At 49.0% G+C, this 21,122-nt stretch overlaps 1 protein-coding gene across 7 annotated transcripts; it reads right to left on the reverse strand.

The window, feature by feature from the left end:
* Positions 1 to 242: 242 nt before the first annotated feature.
* On the reverse strand, positions 243 to 20,929 carry MOV10 (Mov10 RNA helicase). Of its 7 annotated transcripts, none has more exons than XM_017644174.3 (21): positions 20,845 to 20,929; positions 20,524 to 20,725; positions 9,759 to 9,962; positions 9,257 to 9,492; positions 8,828 to 9,086; positions 7,668 to 7,802; positions 6,832 to 7,000; positions 5,917 to 6,071; positions 5,461 to 5,637; positions 5,203 to 5,350; positions 4,637 to 4,795; positions 4,286 to 4,389; positions 4,039 to 4,136; positions 3,733 to 3,949; positions 2,796 to 2,913; positions 2,397 to 2,588; positions 2,090 to 2,164; positions 1,122 to 1,247; positions 955 to 1,043; positions 646 to 767; positions 243 to 569 (listed from the first exon to the last, which is right to left on the reverse strand). In XM_017644174.3, the coding sequence occupies exons 2-21, from the start codon at positions 20,658 to 20,660 to the stop codon at positions 478 to 480; spliced, it is 3,012 nt and encodes a 1,003-aa protein (XP_017499663.2). In that variant the 5' UTR covers positions 20,661 to 20,725; positions 20,845 to 20,929; the 3' UTR covers positions 243 to 477. The 7 variants fall into 7 exon arrangements, with proteins under 7 accessions (XP_017499663.2, XP_017499662.2, XP_017499665.2 ...); XM_017644173.3 differs by having other exon boundaries at positions 20,524 to 20,741; positions 20,845 to 20,927; XM_017644176.3 differs by lacking the exon at positions 20,845 to 20,929 and adding an exon at positions 11,765 to 11,905 and having other exon boundaries at positions 20,524 to 20,671.
* Between the last annotated feature and the right edge of the window lie 193 nt (positions 20,930 to 21,122).

The raw sequence follows: 21,122 nt of genomic DNA on the forward strand, positions 1-21,122 counted from the left end.
AGGTCATGCCTGGCTCCTGGCCTTGGAGGTGGGGGAGGGGAGGGGTCTGGAACCGGCTAAACTTAGAAGCTTGTGGGTAGCTTCCTAGCCACCTCCCACTGGGTATCCTCCCCTGGACTGGGGGCTGGGTTCTTCTCTAGCAGGGAGGGGTTTGGCCCTGGGCACGGTGTAACAGTTCCATCCTCGCCTGTGGGGTCAGCTTGGGAGTTCAGGAAGATGGGGCCAGGCTGAGGAGACATGGAGGCTTTTGCATAGAACAAGATTTTGTTTTTCAGTTTTCCTTCCACCCCCTTCCCCCAATTGTTAGCAGCTTGATGTGTCATTCTCCCCAGCAGAGGAGGGGGTGGAATGGCTTGGGTTGTAAACTCCCTCCCCCAGCATTCCTGTCCCTTGGAGGGGCAGCTGGGCTGGGTTCTGGTTCAGGGTCGGGTGGGTGGTTAAGGCTTGGCTGGTGTGAGAAGGCCGGCTGCTGTGTCTTCAGAGCTCATTCCTCCATGCTGGCTCCACTTGCAGGGACAGGCCTCCTCCATCCTCCCTCTCCTGGGGCAGGCAGTCATGACTTTGGGGCCCTAGAAAGAAAGGAGGTGAGCTTTGTCTTCCTTACCTACCCCACTGTGCTCCCGCCTTCCCCTTGGCTAGCCATACCTGAGGTAGAAGGGCTGAGCTTGCTCAGACCTTGGAGTAAGTTCTCTCCCTGCTGCAGGTCCAGTTTGGCAGGGAAGGGGCACCCGGTATACCCCCCATTTTCTTTACAGAACTCCAGAAATCTGTGGGGTACAGGGACATTGGCACACAGCTGCACAGGCTGGGCTGAGGAGCAGCACTGAGGCTGCAGGCTAAGCCTTCATCATGCCCCATGGCCTGTGCCTCTGGGCAAGATGCTTAAACTCTGTCAGGTAACTGAAATGAGAGAACTGCGGCCACCAAGAGGGATTATAGGGTGGGAATGCTCACGCTTTCCAGTCAGGGTCATGGCCCAGCAGGAGTGGGTTGCCCACCACGATGAGCAAAGCCTTGGCCCGGGTCACAGCTACATTGAACCTCTGGAAGGAAGATGTGGTCGTCATGGGAAGTAAAGGTCCTAAGGAAGGAAGAACTCCTGCCACCACCAGCCCTCAAACCTTGGGGTTCTTTAGGAAACCCAGGTTGAAGTCCAGATCCAGCTGCACAAAGCTCTGGCTGCTCCGCACAGTGGAGATGAGGATGACGCTGCGCTCCTGGCCTTGGAACTCTTCCACAGAGCCCACCTGGAGGGGAGAGAGGTGAAGACCCAACTCAGGGAGCTTCAGCTCCAAAGTGGGGGTGGAGAAGACCCCAGGCGAGGTGAAGCAAGGAGTCCTGACAGCAGGGAATGGGCTGGGAGGGTGCCATGGAAGCTCAATTCTGAAGGTGAATCCAGTTAAAAAGGTGGGGGCTGGAGACTGTTCAAAGAAAACAGGGCTGTAGGGGATACTGTAACTTACAGTAGAGTTTTTCAAACTTTCTGAGTATGATCACTAAGTACTTGTTAAAAATATACCACCCAGATCTCCTGAATCAGAATTTCCAAGGAGAGGCCTCTAAATGCTCAAGTGCAGGTTTTCAGCTCTAGCAGCACACTGTGTCACCTGAGGAGCTGTAAAAATACCGCTGCCCAGCTGGCTGTGTTAATTGGCTGGGCAGGGTCATGGCACAGGAATAAAAGCTCTCCAGGTGATTCTTATCTGCAGCCAGTCCTGGAACCACCACCTTAGAGAACGTCAAAAGTTCTGACTAATTCAGAGGGTGGGAGAGGTGAGCAGGGACTCTATCACATGCTCTGTCAGACACAGACGTTGGACTTTAGCCTTAGGGCAGAGGCCTCAAACCAGCTTTATCGTTAAGAATCGCGGTGGGTGCTTGCTAAACATGCAAGCTTCCTGGGGCCATCTCAGACCTACAAGTCGGGATCTCCAGGAGCGGCAGGGTTGGGAAGAGCCCTAGTTCTGCTTAGGCAGCGAGGGTGGGGCAGAGGCTGGCACATCAGAGCAGGAGCCTGAAGAGGTCTCTGGAAGTGGGGAAGTGAGGGGTTCAGAAGGCAGGGAGTAAATATGAACGAAACTGGTGTCACCTTCAAGTCCTTGATGTCATCCAGTCCCCGAAGCTCCTTGTCAAGTTTGTTGATGCAATAACGAATTTTTTCCACCTGAAAGATGGGGAATAGGTGCCTTTCTCGTGCCATTACCCCACTGCAAGAGGGAGCCAGGCAGCTGGGGGGCAAAGAGGGAGGGGCAGCTGACCCCTGAACTCTTCTGAGTTACAGGGCCACCAGAAGCTTGAGCTCCTGGAACCTCTGCCTCATCGTCTGGCTATGAAGGAGGTGCCATCTTGCAGTGGGGGGGGGGTGTCCCACTCTCGATGGGAACTGAGGGCCTAACCTGCTTCCGGTATGGGGAGATGATGCCCACACTTCGGGGGCTGAGGTGGGCTTTGCCTTTCTTGGAGGAGGGAGCCAGGAGCAGCTTCAGGTAGAAAGTGACTGTGGCAGCCTCTTCGGGGTTGAAGAAGGACGGGCTGTTGCCCTCACGCTCATCCTTGCCCATTACGCCATGAAAGATGATGGGGAAGCCCTGGACACAGGGTTAGGAGAAACCCTCAGCAGGATCTCCCTACCTGCCACCCCAAACCCTATCAGAGAATGTGGGATTCCAGGGCAAGGGGACAAAGGCATGGGCCTTGTGCTTCCACCCAGAGCCGCCTCCTACCTCGCGCCTTCAGCAGGAGGGCAGTTGGGGCAAAGGGGGTGCAGCCTGAGCCCCTGCCCTGCTCAGCCTCACCTGTCGAGGCAGGCCCTCCCAGCGGCAGAAGCGCTCTCGGTCGACCTTGTTGGCGCAGGCCTGCAGCTCCCCTTCGTAATAGAGCCTGTTAGGAATGTCTAGGATGGTGGGGTGAGACCTGGGAGGCAGGAGGAAGGAAGAGAAGACCTGGGGCCGATTACCTCTGCCCCACCATCAGGGACCCCTGCTCTACCTGCCCGGGGCCCACACACATTACCCTCCTGCCCACAGATAGCAGACTCATGCATCTCCACGGTCTGCTGCTAGGCCCTGTTAACCACAGGAAGCAGAACCGAGTGTGGTTCCAAGGGGCATCTGGCCCATGGATTTCACAGACCAGTCAAATTTAGAAGAAAATGAAACAAGAAATTAGGGACACCACCCTCAGGTTTCAGTTTCACCAAGGAAGGATGGCACAAAGACAAGTATCTACTCTCATCATTATTTGATGAGATGATGTATTACATACAAAAATACACGAAGTAATAGCACTTTTGCTAACATTTACTGAACTCTCAGTGGGCTCATCTAAGGAACTGAGAATTTAGGAACTCATCTGAGCATTTTAGATGAATGAACTCATTGATTAAGGGAAGCACAGCACTTTAATTTGAATAATAATGAAGCTATTGAAAAAAACTACATTGGCCATATTTTTCTCATTTCTCCTTGGATTGCCTGAAAACTTCATTGGTGACCCACACCAGACACATCCCAATGTTGGGAACCACTGACCATCCTCCAACGGACAGATAAGCAAACTGCTCTAGAGTGGAGCCACTTGCTAAGTCACACAGTAGCAGTGATGCCTCTAGAAAGAGGACCTCTGACCTTTCAGTTTATCTTCTTTATGCATCACACTGCCCCTGAACAACAGGAGCAGAGGGTGAGGCCCCAAACTGGGACCCTACAGAGGGTGCCGAAGTGTAGGAATTACCTGTAGTTGCGTAGCAGCTTGGTTATAAACTGGGGGTTGTAGCCACTGGGGCCCTTCTTGTACAGGGAATTGTAAGTGAGCAGCCGCTCCAGCAGTGAGTAGCTCAGCCCGTGCCTCTGGGTCAGTGGGGAACGCAGCACAGGCCCCAGCTGCCGAGGGTCTCCTGCCAGCACCAGCTGCCCTCCTGGATTATCTGTTTCCTTGACTTCCATCAGCCCTGAGAGGCAGGGTAGTGTGGGGAGAAAGGTACATGGTGGGAGCCACCACATAGGGTGGTACACTCACAGCCCACCCTGAGCCCCTCACCTGCTATGGCCACCAGACTCTCGGGCTCCATGGAATGGCCAGCCTCATCGATGAAGACGTGGGTGAAGTGACCGATGGGAAACTGAGCTGAGACCAACCTGGGAGGTGTCAGGCCAGGCAGGAGTCACACCCCAGACACCCAACTACCAAACTGAACACTTACCTAAGGCGGCCCCTCACCCCACTCTCCAGCCTGCTGCCTCTGTATTACATGTGCGAGTGCACACTCACACACCACACACCCCACCTGCTGGCAGTGATGAGGGTGGTAATTAAGACACGATATTCCTGCAGTTTCTTCTTAGTGGGAAACACGTAATCCCCCTTCTTTGCATCCCAGTTACAGCAGGGCTGTGGGTTGTAAGGGAGAGGAAGAATCAGCCTGGCTCACCCATTCTTGCCCTCACTCTGACTCTGGGCCCCTCAGGCAATTTTATACACCTCTCTCACTTCATGTAAAGGTTAACTGAAGCCCTGGCCAACCCAAGGTCGCACAGAGTATCAGAATCCAGTTCTCCTAGTTTCCTAGCCCCAGCATCTACTCTGGGAGTCTTCCCGGCTCCCGCCATCCCTTGGCCCTTCGTATTTCCCCAGGTACCTTGATGTCCTCAGGCACCATGCAGATGTCCCTGCTGGGGGCCAGGAGGCGGCAGATGGCGCTGGGCAGGTGGACCCGGAGACGCTGACAGAGGAGGTCTGCCCCTGAGTTGGACGGAGCACAGGCCAGGACATGGGCTTTGGGCAAGTGCTTCACCACCTGGGTTGGGGACAAGAACAGTGTGGGAAGCAGCACCCTGGTCTCCAGGGGGAGAGGGAGAAGCACTGGTCATGACTCAGGTTGACACAGTGTGGCATTTGCCTCCCAAGGCTGAGGGAAGTAGTGAAACAAAAGGCAAGTTCCAATCCCTAGCCCCCTGTTAATCCAAACAGCACTTTACTGCTATAAAACTGCTGGAATAAATATGCAGGTCTATAATCACTGAGATATGAATGGTGACTCCAAGAGTTGTGCAGTACCCAACATGTACAACAGTGCAACAGCCACGCTGACCCCTGATGCCGGCTCAGGGATGTTCAGGAAGCTGATGAGAACCATAATCAGAACCACTGCTTGGTCTCAGCGGGAAGTCAGAGTGTAGGCCCCAATTTATGCTCAGGCCCCACCTGTTTGATAGCCTCCACCAGGGTGACAGTCTTGCCAGTGCCTGGAGGCCCAAAGATGATGTAGGGGGCTGGACGGGTGGTGCCCATGACAATGTGCTTCATGGCCTGCAGTTGCTCAGGGTTGGACTCCAGACTCCGGTCATACAGCCTGGCAGAGAGGCCAGGAACACATCATCATCCAGTGTCCCAGAGTCCTCCCTGACTCCATCCCGTGTCCCACACTCCAGATAGCCTTAGAGCCCCTTGCCACAGTCTCACTTGAGATTCACATCTGAGGGCAGCAGCGGGATCTCACGGGAAGCCACAGGAAAGAGCACAGGCCACAGCAGCCAGCGCCCTGTCAGCTCCAGAGCACGGTGCTGCACCCGTAGGGGCTGTCGGTTGAAGGTGAAGTTCACCTTGAATGTCAGGCCATCCACAAAGCGGCTCAGGAGGCTTGGGGAAGGGAGAGAGAGGTGGGAAAGAGTTCTGATGAGGGGGATGGGCAATAAAGGGTAGGACTCTCCATCTACCCAGACTCTACTCCCTCTTTCCAAGACCTCTAAGCAGTTCCTTCAGAAGCTGCTGAGGCATCTCAGGGTCCCCTTGGAGAAGAGCCTTCTGCTGTGTCCCTGGAGCCCCACTCATCTCAGAAGAAAACACTCCTCCCCTCCCCTGGCCTCAGAGAGATCTGTAGACCCTCCTTCAAGAAGACTGGAGTTCCCCCAAACCCACCTCATGGAAAAGCTTAGCTTGACACGGTCCAATTCCACCTTGTGCACAAAGCCCTTATAGGTGATGGGGTCCTTCTGGTGTGTCTCAGAGGACAAAAGGGCAAACAAATGGTCACCCCGCAGCACTGAGGGGCGGCTCTCGGTTACCCCGGGAACCTGTGGAGTAAACACAAGCAAGCTTCTATCCTAGGGATGGCCCCTTGGAGCCCAACCCATGGGCTTTCCACTGAGGTTCTGGCCTACTACCACAAGCCTCAGGGTGCTCTGCCTTGTCTCCCACCAGCAGGGTAAGTTAGGGGACAAGCAAGGAGGAGGTAAATCTGAGTAACTGCTCAGAGATGCGGAACCCAGGAGAGTCCTGGAAACCCTTCAGTGTACAACTTCCTGGGAGCCAGCTTTCCAGACCATCTGGTTACCCTTGTGGTGAGCTCAGTTCACACTCCACCTTTAAAATCTTGTTCAAAATGCAGTTCTTGCAGGACTCTTTCCTCGACCATCCTCACCACCCACCACCCCACCTGTTGACCGAGTGCCTTCCTCAGCACTTGTGTGCAGGAATCCATTCTCATGTGTATTCTGGGCTTATTAGAGCTGTAAAGGGCTCTGAGAATTATCCAGTCCAGCCCTGTACTTTTCAGATGAGGGAGCTAAGGTCCAGAGAGAACAAGGGAATTGCCCAAGGCACACAGTAGATGGTAGCAGTATCTGGACTAAAACCCAGGTCTCTCTCATTGCTTTGCTCTGATACTTCTCCTTGGGCCCAGGATACCCACTCTTCTCTTGGCTGAGCCCTCTGGGGCAGGAATAACTTTATCCTTCCTCTTGTTTTGCCTGGCTGTCAGGAACAGTAGTCTGCCCACAGCCTAAGGGTTGATGACTCAAGCCCATCCTCCCCACACCCAGTCCGAGCCCGGACCTCGAGGGTGAGCAGCCTGGGGTTCTGGTCTGTGGGGTCCCAGATCATGGGCACTGACTCCAGGTCATAGTGCCGGATGTCATGCTCCATCTGCAGCTCCTCCAAGTGCAGCAGCAGCCGGAGCTTCACTTCATAGTTCCTCCACTGCAGGGCTGTCTCCAGCTGGGCCCTGGCATTGATGGTTGGGGGGTGGGAGGGGGCAAGAACAGGATTCGTCAGGCAATCCCCATGCCAAGGAGCATCCACCCCCTCCCATCCTCAGCTCTGGAACTATGCAAACATCAGGAATCAGGGATGACCAAAAGGGTGGAGAAGGGGGAAGCGGTTGAAGAAGGGAGCCTGGCTCTGCCTCCCGCCCTCCAATGCCTATCTTCCCAGCTGGTACCTGACTCAGCATTTGTAAAGTGGATCCTAGAGTCTGGAACATTCTCCTCCCAAGATCCTCCTGTGTCTCATACCCTCATCTCATTCAAATGTCATTCTGTGCTCAAATGTCACCTTCTCAAAGAGGCCAGGACTAACTGCCCTCTGCAAAACAGCACAACCCTTCCCCCTACTCTGCTTTAGTTTCAGTTTAGCTTTAGTTTTATTCTTCATGGCACTCATCACTACATGAAATTCTGGGATAAATGCTCATTTCCCCTCACTAGAATGGGCGAGGAAGGCTTGCATGTGAACTATTCACCTTGAACTGTGCCTGGCACATAGTGCACACTCAGCAAGGGACTGAATGAATGGGGCAGCAGGGCTGAGGAGGGAGATACGGGGCAGTGGGAAGATGCCAACAGAGACGAGACATAAAGGCAACACAGAGGGTGCACAGGAGTGCCACTTACTTGATCTCAGCAATCTCCTTTGGGGCAGTGAAGATACTTGTTCCCTGAAGAAGGATGGGGAGAAGCTGCCGGAGGCGGGGGGGTGGGTAGTATGTCCCCAGCGCCATACTTAGCTCCAGGTCATAGCCCTTAGCGCTGCAGGAGCGTGGGAAGAAAAGCTATCACAAACACAAGATCCTCACCTTCAGAGACTCTGAGAAAGGCCCTCCCTGGAGGATGCACGAAGCCCTTCTGCAATACTGTTGCTGAAGGGAATCAGCAGCCTTTGTGCAAGGAGGCAGAACTCACTATCCCCTGAGGCTGCTCACTCCAAGGCTGAACCATTCTCATTTTTGGAAAGTACAATACTTGAAAAGTTTTAAAATGTATAAATAAAATATATGTGTATAATATGTATATAAGTAATACATGTTCATTAAAGAAAAAAGTCAGAACATAGGAAATAAATGTGTAAATAAATACCATTCTCACCATCCAGGGAAAACTAACATTAGCTTTTTGGTAGGTAGCCTTTCAGACTTTTTTGTCAATTTGTATTTTACACATATCATTTTTTAACAAAAAGAACATAGATGGTCTACAGTTTGCTTTTATAGCTCAGTATTTGTGTGTGTGTGTGTGAAAACGTCTAGCTATGCCAAAAAGAGATGTCTATACCAATTATATGATTCAATTTGTAGGAAATATCCAGAATATGGTCATGTCCAAACCAACAGAGAAGAAAGTAGATGAGTGTTTGCTGAGGCCTGGGAGGGAGTAGGGAGCAAAGGGCTGCCAGCTGAAGGGTATGAGTTCCTTTAAGGGGTGATGAGATGTTCTATAATGGGTGGTGGTGATGGCTGCACATACCTGTGAATATACTAAAAACCAAGTGGACTGGACACTTAAATGGGTGAAATGTATGGTATGTAAATTATCTCTTTTAAAGCTGTTAAGGAAAAAAAGATGTCTAGCAAGGGTTGCCTAATAATCCATTATACAACTGAAAATGCTTAAAATTTTTTCACACTGTCCTCACATCCGCCACTCATCTGCAACTTTCTTCCTAGACAGAAAAGTTCTCTGAGGCCTAGAGGAGTTGGGAACAGGGGCTCTGACTCCCAGCTCTGTGCTCTTCCCAAGGACACCCCCACCTGGACTGGGCTGGAGGAAGGAATTACCGGTCAGGTCTCTCTCCTTCCTCTATCCGGTTGGTCACTACAGGGTTTCCAGTGACCTGGGTCCGTGTGAAGGGAGTTGTGGGCTTCAGTTGTGCAGCCAGGGGACTGTGGGCGATGGCAGCCAAGAAGCGGGCAATGTAGAAAGTGCCAGTTCCTTCTGAACCCAGCTCCCCAGGTCCCAGAAGCTCCCAGAGCACTGTGGCTGGGAAGTAGCCCACAAAGCTGGTCTTACAGTGGATGTGGAGCTCATAGCATTCACCTGCAGGAGGATGGCTAAGTGAGTGGGGCTGGGGGATGAGTCCTCCCACCAGCATCTCTGCCCTGGACACTGCCCATCCCAACACAGGAGCCCACAGGACAGCAGTGGCATGGTACCCAAAGGGCAAGCCCCTATCCACTAGAGGCTCTTTCCCTTGGCAGCTCACTCACCAGGGCCCAGTGGGCAAGGCAGCTCCTGGTCTCCATTGTAGAAGGCAAACTGGGGGGTCCGGCAGAGTGGGAAGAGGTGGGTGAGGGTGACAGGCTGGGTTCCTCCATTCCGAAGCCTCAGGGTCAACACCTCCTTACGGTTCAAATCCAAGCGGATAAGAAGCTGTCCATCGCGGGCTTCATGGGGCCCCTGGACTTGCACGTCCACCCCATGTTTCCCATGAAGATACTCAGCCCTGGGGAGAGTGGAAATCAAGGGGGGGTGCTGGGACAGGAGGGGCCTGGACTGGGGATTGCCCTCAGGAAAAGTTCTAGGCTAGGGAGCCAGGCAAAGTGCCACCTGTGCTCCGGAAGCGCCCCTCCTCCCCTGAGCCCAGTTAGCTCCTTCCTTCCTTCCCTTTCCCCACTCCTACCCCACCTGCGGCAACCCATTCTGTCCTCAGCCAGACAGCTCCTCACACCCTGGCCCCTCTCTACACACCGTCCTCATATATATACACACCTGTCATAAAATATCTTGGCTAGCAGTGACTTGTGGTGTTTGCTGATATCTGACCCCAGTTTCATTCTCCCCCTTTCTGGGAACCACACATCAGCCCAGCGGTCGAGTCTGAAGAATCTGACCCGAGTCTTGGTGACGTAGGCCAGATTTGCAATCTTCATTCCATACAGCATGGAGGAGAAGCCAGGGGTGGGGGTCCCAAAGCTGCCGGAAGCAGAGGACACTGGGAAGTGAGGGAAGGCAGGCCGGCAGGATGCAGGGAGGCATGTTGGGGAGGGCAGCTGAGGGTTGCTCTGCGTGGGACAGACACACTGGCCCTGCTGCAGAACAGGACAGGGCCCAGGGACAGAGACTCAAGCAAGGGATCATAAGAATTTTTAATGTATGGGAAGGCAGTGAGACTTCCCAAGACAAAATACGATTGTTTTAAATAGCAGGTTGTGGATCGTGCTTTTCTGAGGAGAAAAGCCCAATCATGGGCTGTTGATTTGGAGGATTAAGGGAAGAGAGAAAGAAATGAAGATTTTTTTGGGAAAACTATTTGGGACAGAAAGAAACAAACCACCCAGCAGAAAAAGCTAAGGTTAAGGGGAAGCTGAGGAAGTCAGTTCAGAGGGGTGGTCTGGGGTCAGCCTGATGGCGGGGAGTGAGAGCAGGGTCAGAGTACAGATGTCCAGGGTGTGTGGGCAAGGTGGCTGATCAGACAGCAGTTTCCACCCGAAGTCAAAGGGTGCAGGTGGAACCCAAGCAGGAAGGGAAAGGATCCTTGTCCAGAGATCAAATAGCTTGGCTTTGTGCCTAGAGAAGGTGAAGACAGGGAAAACTGGTCAGAAGGACAATAACCTCAAGGTTTAGAGCCTGGAATTCAGTTTAGTCAACTCAACAAACACTTACAGAGACCTGTTATGTGCCAGACACTGTGCTAGATGCTGGGAGTTTAGAGGCAGAGACCCAGCCCAACCTCGAGGATCGCGGATGAGCATGCCAATTTCTGCACGCTGCCTGGAGCATGGGAGGGTGGCTTCCTGGGCAGCCCGGGCCAAGGAGGGGCACTGAGCCCAGCCTGGGGGTAGGGGTGGGTGTCCAGGAGGCTTCCCCAGGTGACAGCATAAAAACTGAGTCCTGAAGGATGGATGGGTGTCAACCACATGCAAGAGGGAGAGCAGTTATGAGCCAAGGTGGTGGCGCAGGCAAGAGCAGGTGCTGCCTGAGCTCGGGGACACCCACTCTGCCACTAGCTGGGTACCTTGGGTCACTTCACCTCTCAGGGCTTCACTTTCCTCCCCTGTAAGATGGGGACAAGGACAGACTTACCTTGCCAAGGTGTGAGGATCACATGAGGGTCAGACATGGCATTGTCCCCTTAGCCCAGTGCTTGGCACATAAGGAGATCTTAGTAAAATGTGTGCTATGATTAGTACCACACACAGTCTGGTTGCACTAGAGTGAAAAGTGCAAGGAAGGAGTGGCGGGAGGCAGCAGAGGTGGGCAGAGACCAGGTCACACACAGTTTTGCATACCAGGCCATGAAGCCTGGACTTGACCCTGAAGGCCAGCAGTCCTCCTCTCCTGGCACCCAGCAGCCGGAGGACACCCCCCACATGGAACATACTTCATGGACAATTCCAGATATGGACTGCTGACCACCCTCCCTCAATGCTTTGTAGGGAATGAAAGACAGTTCTAGTTCCTAAGAACCATGGTAATCTCTATGTAACTATGAAAGCTAAATCAGTGCTGTCACTCACTAGCATATATGTATATAATAAGGTCATTTGTGGTACAGACATTTCCCTGGTGCCCCCTGCCTGTAACTCTGCCCTTCCCCTCACCCCAAGCAAATGAAAGTGATGAAATTCAGAAAACTTTGAATTGGCTCTAATTTGTTTTAAAAAAGATAATCAATCACTTGAAAACGTAACAGTATGCTCAGTACATGTTAGCTACTATTATTAGTATTTATATTAGTAGTCACAGTAGCAGGAGTAGGAGTAGTAACAACTTACTTTCAGCCTGCATCAGAGGCTACACTGTGGTTACAGAACCACCGCGGTTGGTGGATTTTAAGCAGGGGAGTGGCAAGATCATATTTGCATTTCAGATCACTCTGGCATCTGGATTGGAGGATGGATTTGCTGGAGGCAAGACTGTAGGCAGGGAGACCAGTTAGAAGAAGGCCATTGCAACAGTCAATTAAAAGATGACAAGGGCCTGGACCAGATGGGATAATATTTAGAATGTAAAGTTAGCAGAACTTGGTGACTGACAGGAGAGGGAATGGAAGCTGGGAAGAGATAGGAGTCTAGGACAACATTCAAACTAATGGCTTGGCTCCAGGGGCGATTCTTGAGACAGGCAGTGAAGACAGAAGGAGGTGGTCGGAGGGATTGACCACGACATTTGGGGTTGGACACGCTCAGTTTGCGAGTTCTGTGATCCAGAGGCAGCTGGCTCTGCAAGTCAGAAACCGAGAACTCAGGCCAATGTCAAGGTTACAGCCTAACAACATTTGGGAGTCCTTGGGTAGTAGTCAGGTCCACGGAAGTGTCTGGGATTTCTCCAGGGAGGGTGAGTAGTGGGAGAACAGCTGAGGCCAGGACAACCCAAGGAGGAAAAGAAAACAGAGAAGGAGTCCCCAAGAGAGGGAGGAGAGTCTAGGAGGAAGTCTCAAAATCAGGCATCAGGCTCAAACCCTCCTGAGAGTTTTAACGGGACTGAAATCAGGAGGTTATCAGCAACTTGCCCCCAAACCCCTTGGTCAGCAAGTCAGGAAGTTCCATGGATGGGACACAAATTCAAATGCCTACAGAAGTCAGGCTCTAAGGATATCTTTGCTACTTGCAGCCCTCACAGGTACCTGCAGCATCGCATTTTTGAGTCACTGGTATAAGAAGGGGCTACACGTCCCTCATAACTCCCCTATGATCAAACACCACTGCAGCCACTAGGAAATGAAGCCTGGGTTCTCAGCTTCATGCTGGGGTGGAAACAGGGCTCAGAGAGGGCTGAACAAATGGGGGAACACGTGCTCTTTCTAAAGGTGGTAACTGCTACTCATCCCTGGACAGATGTTGCCAGCAGGAAATGCAGGCCCAACAAGGCCATTATCTCCTGGCTTTTAAGAGAAACCCAAATCAAAATCTTACTGTGAAATCTATAATTTTTGGGACTTCTGTGTGGGCACATGGGCAGGAAGGACTCACCTCTGCAAGTTTTGCAACTTCCATGGGAGCTACCACCTAAGTATTTCTCAGCTTATTCTAGTCCCTATGTCTGTTATCACTTCCCAAATTCACCTATCTCTGGTCTAAGGTGGCAGCAATTAAAAAAAATTTTTTTAATCACGAATTTAGTACATACTTGCTGAAAAAAAGCCCCAATTCTTGAACTGTATACATGTAGTCACTGAGATTTCTAGGGAAAAAAGATGAGCAATTCAATGGAAAAACTGAATATCCAACTTAAAGAATAAATCCAGATGACCAAAAAATATGGGAAGATGCTCCAAAAGAAAACAATTACAATTAGAGTAAAAATGAGATACCATTTTCCCCCCATTAGACCAATAAAAACAGCAAGTAGTCTGTAACATGTAACATTAGTCAGTAATATTATATTGTTATAATATGTACAAAAACATACTCTCATACATTGTTGGTAAAAAGGTGAAATGTTACAACTTTCTGGAAAACAATCTAGCGACACCTCCTAACATCTGAAATATAGGTGTTCTTTAAATTTAGGAATCCCATTCCTGGGAGTGTGTCCCATGGAAAGAAAAGTCCCAGCATATAAAGACATATGCACAAGGATGTTGTTCATAGTGGAGTTATTCACAGTGGCCAAGAATTGGAAACAAGTGCCCATGAGTAGGGAGATGGAATGAATAAACTGTAAATTCCATGTTGTGGAATATTATGTAGCCATTAAAAAGAACGCATCATGCACACTCAAATGGCTAAAATTTAAAAGGCTGACAACACAAAACATCTATAAGGATATGGACACACCAAAACACCCATGCACTGTTGGTCAGAATATAAAGTGGTACAATCACTTGGGAAAAAGTTCTGAAGGTTTCTTGCAAAACTAAACATATATGGTAATATCCCGATTTTTAGTGAAAAGAACATATTACTGTATTATGTGTACAATAAAAATTCATTTGAAAAAAATGCAACTAGAACACCAAGTGTACACCTAGCACTGGCATTTATTGAATAAATACTTGCTGGGAGAATAGTAGAAAGAAGTATCAAATAATTCCAGACTGTTATTTTATAGATGACACTAAAAACACTGACCTGCTGGCTGGCATAAAGCATCACCATGCAATGGCTTAGAATGTTAGATATCAGGTTATATATATATTGTTCAAACTTGGATAATAGAGATAAAGAAAGGTAGATGGTGGAAGGGAACTAAAATGCGTGAAGACACAGTCACACTACTTTTGGATGGCTGTCTAGGAGTCATTAGTTGTATGCAACACAATAAATTACAGCTGATTTAAGTGAATGAGCTATTTATTAAATTGCTGGGAAGTTTGGAAAAACAGGCTCCAGAAATGGGCAGGAACTATAAAAGGCTGAGCAGCCTAACTCCAGAGATGGTCACAAGAGAAGACCACTGCAGAAGACTTCGCTGCCACCACGAAAAAAGATATTAAGGAATTTGCCCAAGATTGAAAACAAAAAAAGTAAACCTGTATCTAACCTACGACCAGGCAATCCCACTCCCAGGTATATCCCTGGGTAAATCCATTCTTGTACAAGAACATTCATGGCAATTGTATCGAAAATAGCCCCCAACTGAAAACAATGTCCATGAACAGGAGAATGGATAAGCAAACTGTGATTTAGATCATATAAGGAATACTACCCAGTAATAAACTCCTGGTACACACAACAACATGGATGACTCTCAAAACCATTATGCTGCGAGGATGCCTTACACAAAAGAAACCATACTGTCTGATTCCATGAAATAAATTTCTAGAATAGGCACTATCTCAAAAAAACCTGAGGAGTGGTTTCCTCTGAGTGGTACAGGTGAGGACTGCTTAGGAAAGGAGATGTGGGAACTTTCTGGGATGAGGGCATGTCTGATAGCTTGGTAGGGAGTTGCAGATGGGTATATGGATTTGTTAAAAGTTACCAAATGGTACACTTAAAATTTGTCCATTTCATTGTATGTAAATTACTTTAAAAGAATTGTAAACAAATTTTGAACTCTCATAGTTAATAACAATCATGCTGAAGTGTTCAGGGGTGAAACGCACAGAGATCTATAACTTACTCTGAAATGCATAAAAAAAATTGAGAGGGATATATCTATGGGTAGATGTGCAAAATGTTAATTAAGAAATCTAGGTAAGTTATTTCAATTTTTCTTCATGTTTGAAATTTGTCATAATAAACTGTTGGGGAAAAGCTCCAAAAGTGCATTTGAGGTATATACCAGACAATTAGGAATACTGTTGAGTAAGAAAAGCGGGATGTGGAAAATGTGTATGACATGATTCTTTTAAAATACAACCACCACCATAAAAATACCTTAGTTGACATCATGAGTTACCTGAGCGTGCGGAAGAATGTGGAAATAGAGATGGGATGCTGATATAAAAATCAGGGGTCTACAGTAAAAAAAGGATATATTACCATGATCCCATGTGGGTAAACTGACATGTGTGTGATATGTAACTATGTGCACATCAAGAGATAAATGAAAGGGTGGTCACCAAAAGTATCACAAACATTTAAACAAGACAAATATTAACATTAAACATTAAGGGCCCCCACTCCCTCATTCCCAGCTATCTGCTTTACTGTTTCATGTGCATTTTCCCAGGCTTTATTCTATGCATACAAAGACATTATATTATAAGCCCACATATTTTTCATATGTGCTACACATACTGTTCTGCAACAGATTTCTTTTACTACGTGGACATCCTTCCATGGCAACATTTTACCAAGCCACCTCACCCTTAAGAATGACTGCAAAGGATGGTACAGTATGAACACATTGGGGTGTGTTTAAAATTCATCCAGTGGCAGCCAGGCACTTAAAATTTTTGGCTATTTCAAATGTTACAATAACCATCCTTGTACAAAACCTCTTGTACTAGTAGGTGAATTATGGGACAAATTCCTTTAAGTAGAACTTTTGGGTCCAAGAGAATGAATCTTTACAACTTTGGAAACTTTGGCCAAACTGTCCTCTAAACAGGTTACACAAACTTAATGTTCACTAACAAGAATTTGAGAACACCCTTTCCCCAGACCCTAATATTAGAAACCTTCTTCAATCTTTATTTTTGACAAGCTGATAAGCAAAAAATGTGATCTTGCTTAAACTTGCATTTCCCTAATCACTAATTATAGTAAAAAATCTTTCCTTCTGTTTATTAGTTTTTTTTGTTTCCTTGCGTGAACTGCCTGATCTTATCATTTTTCTAAGCCCTAGAAATTGTTCCCCCTAGTTCTGGCTTCACACTCCTCTCCTGGTCCATCCTGTACACTGGCAGGAGTTATGATCAAACATAAATCAGTTCATGTCCCCCAGTCATGACTCCTCAGCCTTCAAGATCACCTAATCCTTTAGGCACACTGGATCCTCTGCATAAACAATGATAATGCAAACACAAGAGTATCATCAGCAACAAAACATTTATTGAGCACTTACTGTGTGCCTTTCTAAGCCCCTACACGCATTATCTCGTTTAATCCTCACAACAACCCTTTGAGGTAGTGGCTATTACCATCCCATTTTAGAGAAGAAACTAATAAGGCAGAGGTCCGCATCCCACATGGGGCTTCTTAAGAAGTGCTCAGCCATTCCCAGCTACTTGTACCACTGCCACTCCCCTCCAGACTTCTGCAGCTGGAGACATCCTTGGTCTGTAATGCCCTGCCCTTGGCCTGGTATTTGTTGGGTGAACGATGACTAATAGTTTCAGAGGCAATGCAGGAAGAATAATAGCTAGAGGAATGGAATGGTGTTTCAGAACATAGTATCAGATTTGGAAGCGGCCTTAAAGGGACATCAAGTTCTGTATTCTACAAACTGTGGGTTGCAACTCTTGTTAAGTAGGTCAAGACCAGGATTTTTACCAAACTGAAGTAAGATAGACTAAAAAATATCAAAGGGTAGGGAGTGAGGCTACATATTATTTCAAGGACATATACTGTTTGGTGAAAGCTGTGTAAATCAAGCCTCGGAGTGTACTTTTTACTGTGGATAGAGGTCCAACCACCAAGCCATTCTCCATGCCAGAAGCCAGAATCATCTTTCTAACTCCCTGATTTTTCTGTCAGCCTCCTACTTTTAAACTTCCTGTGCTTTCCTCTTTCTGTCAAGATTAAGAAGAAAAGAAAATAAACAGAAAAACCCCAAACAGTGCCTCTCAGTGGCCTCCCAGGTCCTGATCGATACTGCCTCCCTCTTGCTCCATGTCACTGGGTTCTTTTCGTCCGTAGTCTGCGAGTGCTGTTCCTCTGTCTGGAAGGCTCTCCCTGGCTCCTTACATCTAACTCTCAGTTATCCAGCAAGATTCTGTTCTAACATAAGTTATCCCAGAAACCTCTGATTCCTGGATGAGGCCAGGTCTCCAAGTTACTCACTCTCAGTGCATACAGGACTTTTTCTTACAAGCACTTATCACAGCAGTAATTAAATAATTATGTTTAATTGCTGCCTCATTCCTTAGTTCGGTTCCTTCTGTGTATCTACAGCAAATTTTGCTTACTCATATATAGGAAGCATTCAGCCCGTTAATTGTTCAATAAAAGAACAAGTGTCTCTTGCCTGAGACAAGACTGATCTTTCTTCAGGAACTTGTCATGACACCAGTCCTTCCTCCTACAGTAGATGCCTCACCACCACTGCACTAATGACACTACCACTTCTGAGGCCTGTGCAATGCCACACAGGGTGGATGCTTGCCTGCAACAGCTCATTTGGGCTTCACACAACCCTGAGAACACAGCATTGTTTTACACACTTAACAGGAAAATTTAGACAAGTGTTCAATGTCAAGTGCAACTAGTAAGTGACAGAACCAGGATTTGAACTCCAGCTACTTAAACACTCTACTAGCACTTGCAGTACTATGTTACATGTTTGCCTGCAGTGTTTAGAGGCAGGAACCAAGCCAGGCACAGGCACATAGTAGAACCTCATTCAATACTTGCTAGATCAGTAGTAAGGAATGGCAAAAGGCAAGAGCTGGGAACTGAGTATTTCAAAACATCATAAAATAACCTAGTTGGGAGGCTCTCCGTAGACTGGTAAGATATGCCCTTCCTCTGCTACAGCCTATTCTCTTGTAGATCAACTCTCCTTACTAATTCAATTCATTGCTGCAAGCATTCATTTACTGAGCATCTATTATGTGCAAGGCTCCATGCTGGGGGCCCAGGAAGGGTGCAAATATGAAGGCCTGTCCCTGCTTTCAGAGAATCTCAGTCTGCTGGGGAAGAGAGCTACGTACTAGTTCTTGTATCTCACATAAGGCAAAGTGTAATCGGGCTATGACCTGGGTGTGAGGACTGAGCCTTGGGAGCCCCAAGGAAGAAGCAATGAACTCCCATTGGAGGATGTGGCTTGATGTCACAGCATTCCTGCCTGGGCTTTAAAGGATGCGTAAGAAAGTTCTCTCTAATAAGAATACAGATCTCCTCCACCTGGTGTGGGGGGAGGAAGGGTGAAGGGGCCATGTTGAATGAACCTAGTTCTGCATCCAGAGTGACACAAAAGCATAATTCTTTTTACTTTAAAAGTATATACTTTAAAAGGACAGTCTTTAAAATATTCTAAGATAAATACCTTGTCCTCAATGTTTCTCTTTTCAAGGCAAACTTTCTGTTTCTTTAACTGGGTCTCAAGATAGAGTATCAATCAACACAGAAGCCTTTCTTCCTCCTCCAAGTCCTAAAACTGTGTCTATCCTTCCAAGGCCAAGGTCAGTGCCATCTTCTCCATTGAATTCCCTAATAATTACAAAGATATGGCACCCTGCATAAAAGCCAAGTGCATATAGAAAAAATTTAGATCCCTAAACTCACCCATAATGTACGATATACATAGTTTTCTGTAGGCAATCTGCTATTGCCTGTTTTTGCCCAGTATTGGAACATATTGTGTATCTTTGGTTTAGAGCTGACAAAGCCTCTTTTAACCAAACTTCGTTGGGGTTCCTCTGAACCCTCTTCTTGATTAGGCCTCAACCTTGCCACCCTCCCCCAGCAGTCAGCTGACCACCTCCCCTTTATGTGTCCTCTTAGCAATTTTCCATCTATTCACTGACCCTCCCCTTCACTGTACTGTTGGCTATAAATTACCAGCTATCACTGGTGTATGAGTTCAGCTAAATCTCTCTCCTCTACTGCAATACGCCTACAATAACAGTTTTGAATAAAATCTTCCTCACCTTTTTAACAAGTATCAGAAAAATAATTTAACAGAGCCAAAAGAAGTAGTTGATTTATGTTCAGAATCATGCTGCACTTATTTTTTGCAGAAACAGTAAATTCACAGATGCGTAAGTAGTGTGGATGATTCAACGGGTAATTGCTCTTTCCTTACTTTCCTCCAGCATTTTTCTTATCTCTACAACCCTTATGTTACTTTATCATTTATTTTAGTATAATGTGTGCATATCATAGCCATTTTGCTCCCCTGGGACTGCATATTTTTCATCTTTGTTTCACCCACAGAGCCTAGCACAGTGTGGGGGCACAGACCAGGTCATCATCATTGCCTCTTCTTCAGATGTTGCTCAAGCCTGTAATAAGTGTGACCCTCGTTATTGAAAACAATATCCAGATATTCTCAGGTCAATATGGAGTCACCACCTCCTCCCCCAACCCCAAAACAACACTTCTTTCAACAGCACCTAACACTTCTTTGGCTCTTTTAGTAGCCATAACGGCCTTTTGGTCTGCTACCACTCAAAGTCTTTTGCAGACGGCCTGTTATGAAGCCTAAATTCCCATTACCAGTTATTATTTGTCTAAGTCTTTACATTTATTCCTGTTAAATTGTTTCTTGGTTTTTGGCCCAACGCTGCAGCCTGTTGATACAGGTGATTCTGAAGCACAATTCTGTGGTTTGACGAAGAGAAAACTTTAATTTTTCAGGTGGATGGTAACAGGAAAGGGGGACCAAACAGCCTGCAGCGCAGGGTGTGGAGCCTCCAGGAGCCTGGCCCTGGCCCCCAGCTCCATGGAGAAGCCACAGGTGCTCATGGAGGTTTGGTACGTACGTAGACGGTGCCCTTTCCTTCCTTCCCCACCGAGATTCTCCCTCCTACACTGTCCCTTCAGCTCTCTGGGAGAGTGGGCCTCGGAGGAAGCAGCAGCCCCTCAACAAGGGGGCGGGGGTCCCCGTAAAGCCCGCGGCAGGGCTTGCCGCCACCAGCAGGCAGCTCGCTCCCCGCGCGCCCGCGAAGCCTGGGCCCGCTCCCGAGGATCCCCTCCCCCACGCCCGCGACCCGGGCCCGCGGCGCCGTGGGGGCGGGCTGAGCGGGAGGCTCTCCGCGGGGACTTGGCGCAGGGGCCCGGCCCGGCCAGGGCAGAGCGGGCGGCGCTGGTGGGGCGTGGGCATATTGCGGGAGGGGAGGTCGGCACCGCCCCGAGACGGGCCTGAGCCACTCGGGGAGCTGCGTCTCTCAGCCCCGACGCGGGAAGGTTGGCCCCGCCGCGGGGATCGTGGCGGCAAGCTGGGCGCGCGATTCTGGGCCGGGGAGTGGGCCGGCGCGTACCTGATCTTGAAGTCCCGGTTATAAATAGTCCGAAGCCGCTCGCGATCTGTCTCCATATCCAGTCCCCGAACGACCAGGAAACTCTCGAAGCTCTGGCCCGTCTCCCGGAGCTGCCGGCAGCTGAACTTACTGGGCATCGCGGCGGCGGCTGCGGCCCAGGCAAGAGGGTCCGTGGAAATGAAACTGAAAGTCGCTGCCGCGGCTGGAAGTTGGCGGCCCTAGGATGAGCGTGCAGCAGGGGGAATGCCCCCTAACTCTGACCTCCTGATCCCGCAGGCTGTCTACTCCCCACCAGTCTTCCCTCCTCCGTTCTTTCCCTACCTGAGCCTTCCCTTCGGTTTCTCCGTCCGATCCCCTCCCCCTCTGTCCATTAACTCTTTACTAAGGAGTCTGACCCCTCCCTCAGGGCCCTCCCCTTACCCCAAGCTCCCTCCCCTGGCTTCTAGTCAGAAGGTGGCTACCGCTGGGGGCCCTCTGAACTGTCCCGGAGCACTTCTAAGCCGCAGCTAGGGCTACTCCCACGCCCACTCCCAGAGCCTCCAGACTTGAAAAGGAGAGCAAAGGGCAGCGGCTGGGACCCGGGTCGGCTGCAGCTGGGC

Source organism: Manis javanica, chromosome 4, assembly GCF_040802235.1.
Source record: "Manis javanica isolate MJ-LG chromosome 4, MJ_LKY, whole genome shotgun sequence".
In the NCBI taxonomy this organism is placed as follows: Eukaryota; Metazoa; Chordata; class Mammalia; order Pholidota; family Manidae; genus Manis; species Manis javanica.

Excerpts from the sequence above, each read along its gene's own strand:
- MOV10 (XM_017644174.3), bottom strand. The coding sequence starts at position 20,660 with ATGCCCAGTAAGTTCAGCTGCCGGCAGCTCCGGGAGACGGGCCAGAGC. Across the intron at positions 9,963-20,523 it reads AACCGGGACTTCAAGATCAG|CTTTGGGACCCCCACCCCTG; the intron begins GTACGCGCCGGC and ends TGCTTCCGGCAG. Across the intron at positions 1,248-2,089 it reads ATGACATCAAGGACTTGAAG|GTGGGCTCTGTGGAAGAGTT; the intron begins GTGACACCAGTT and ends TCTCCCCTCCAG.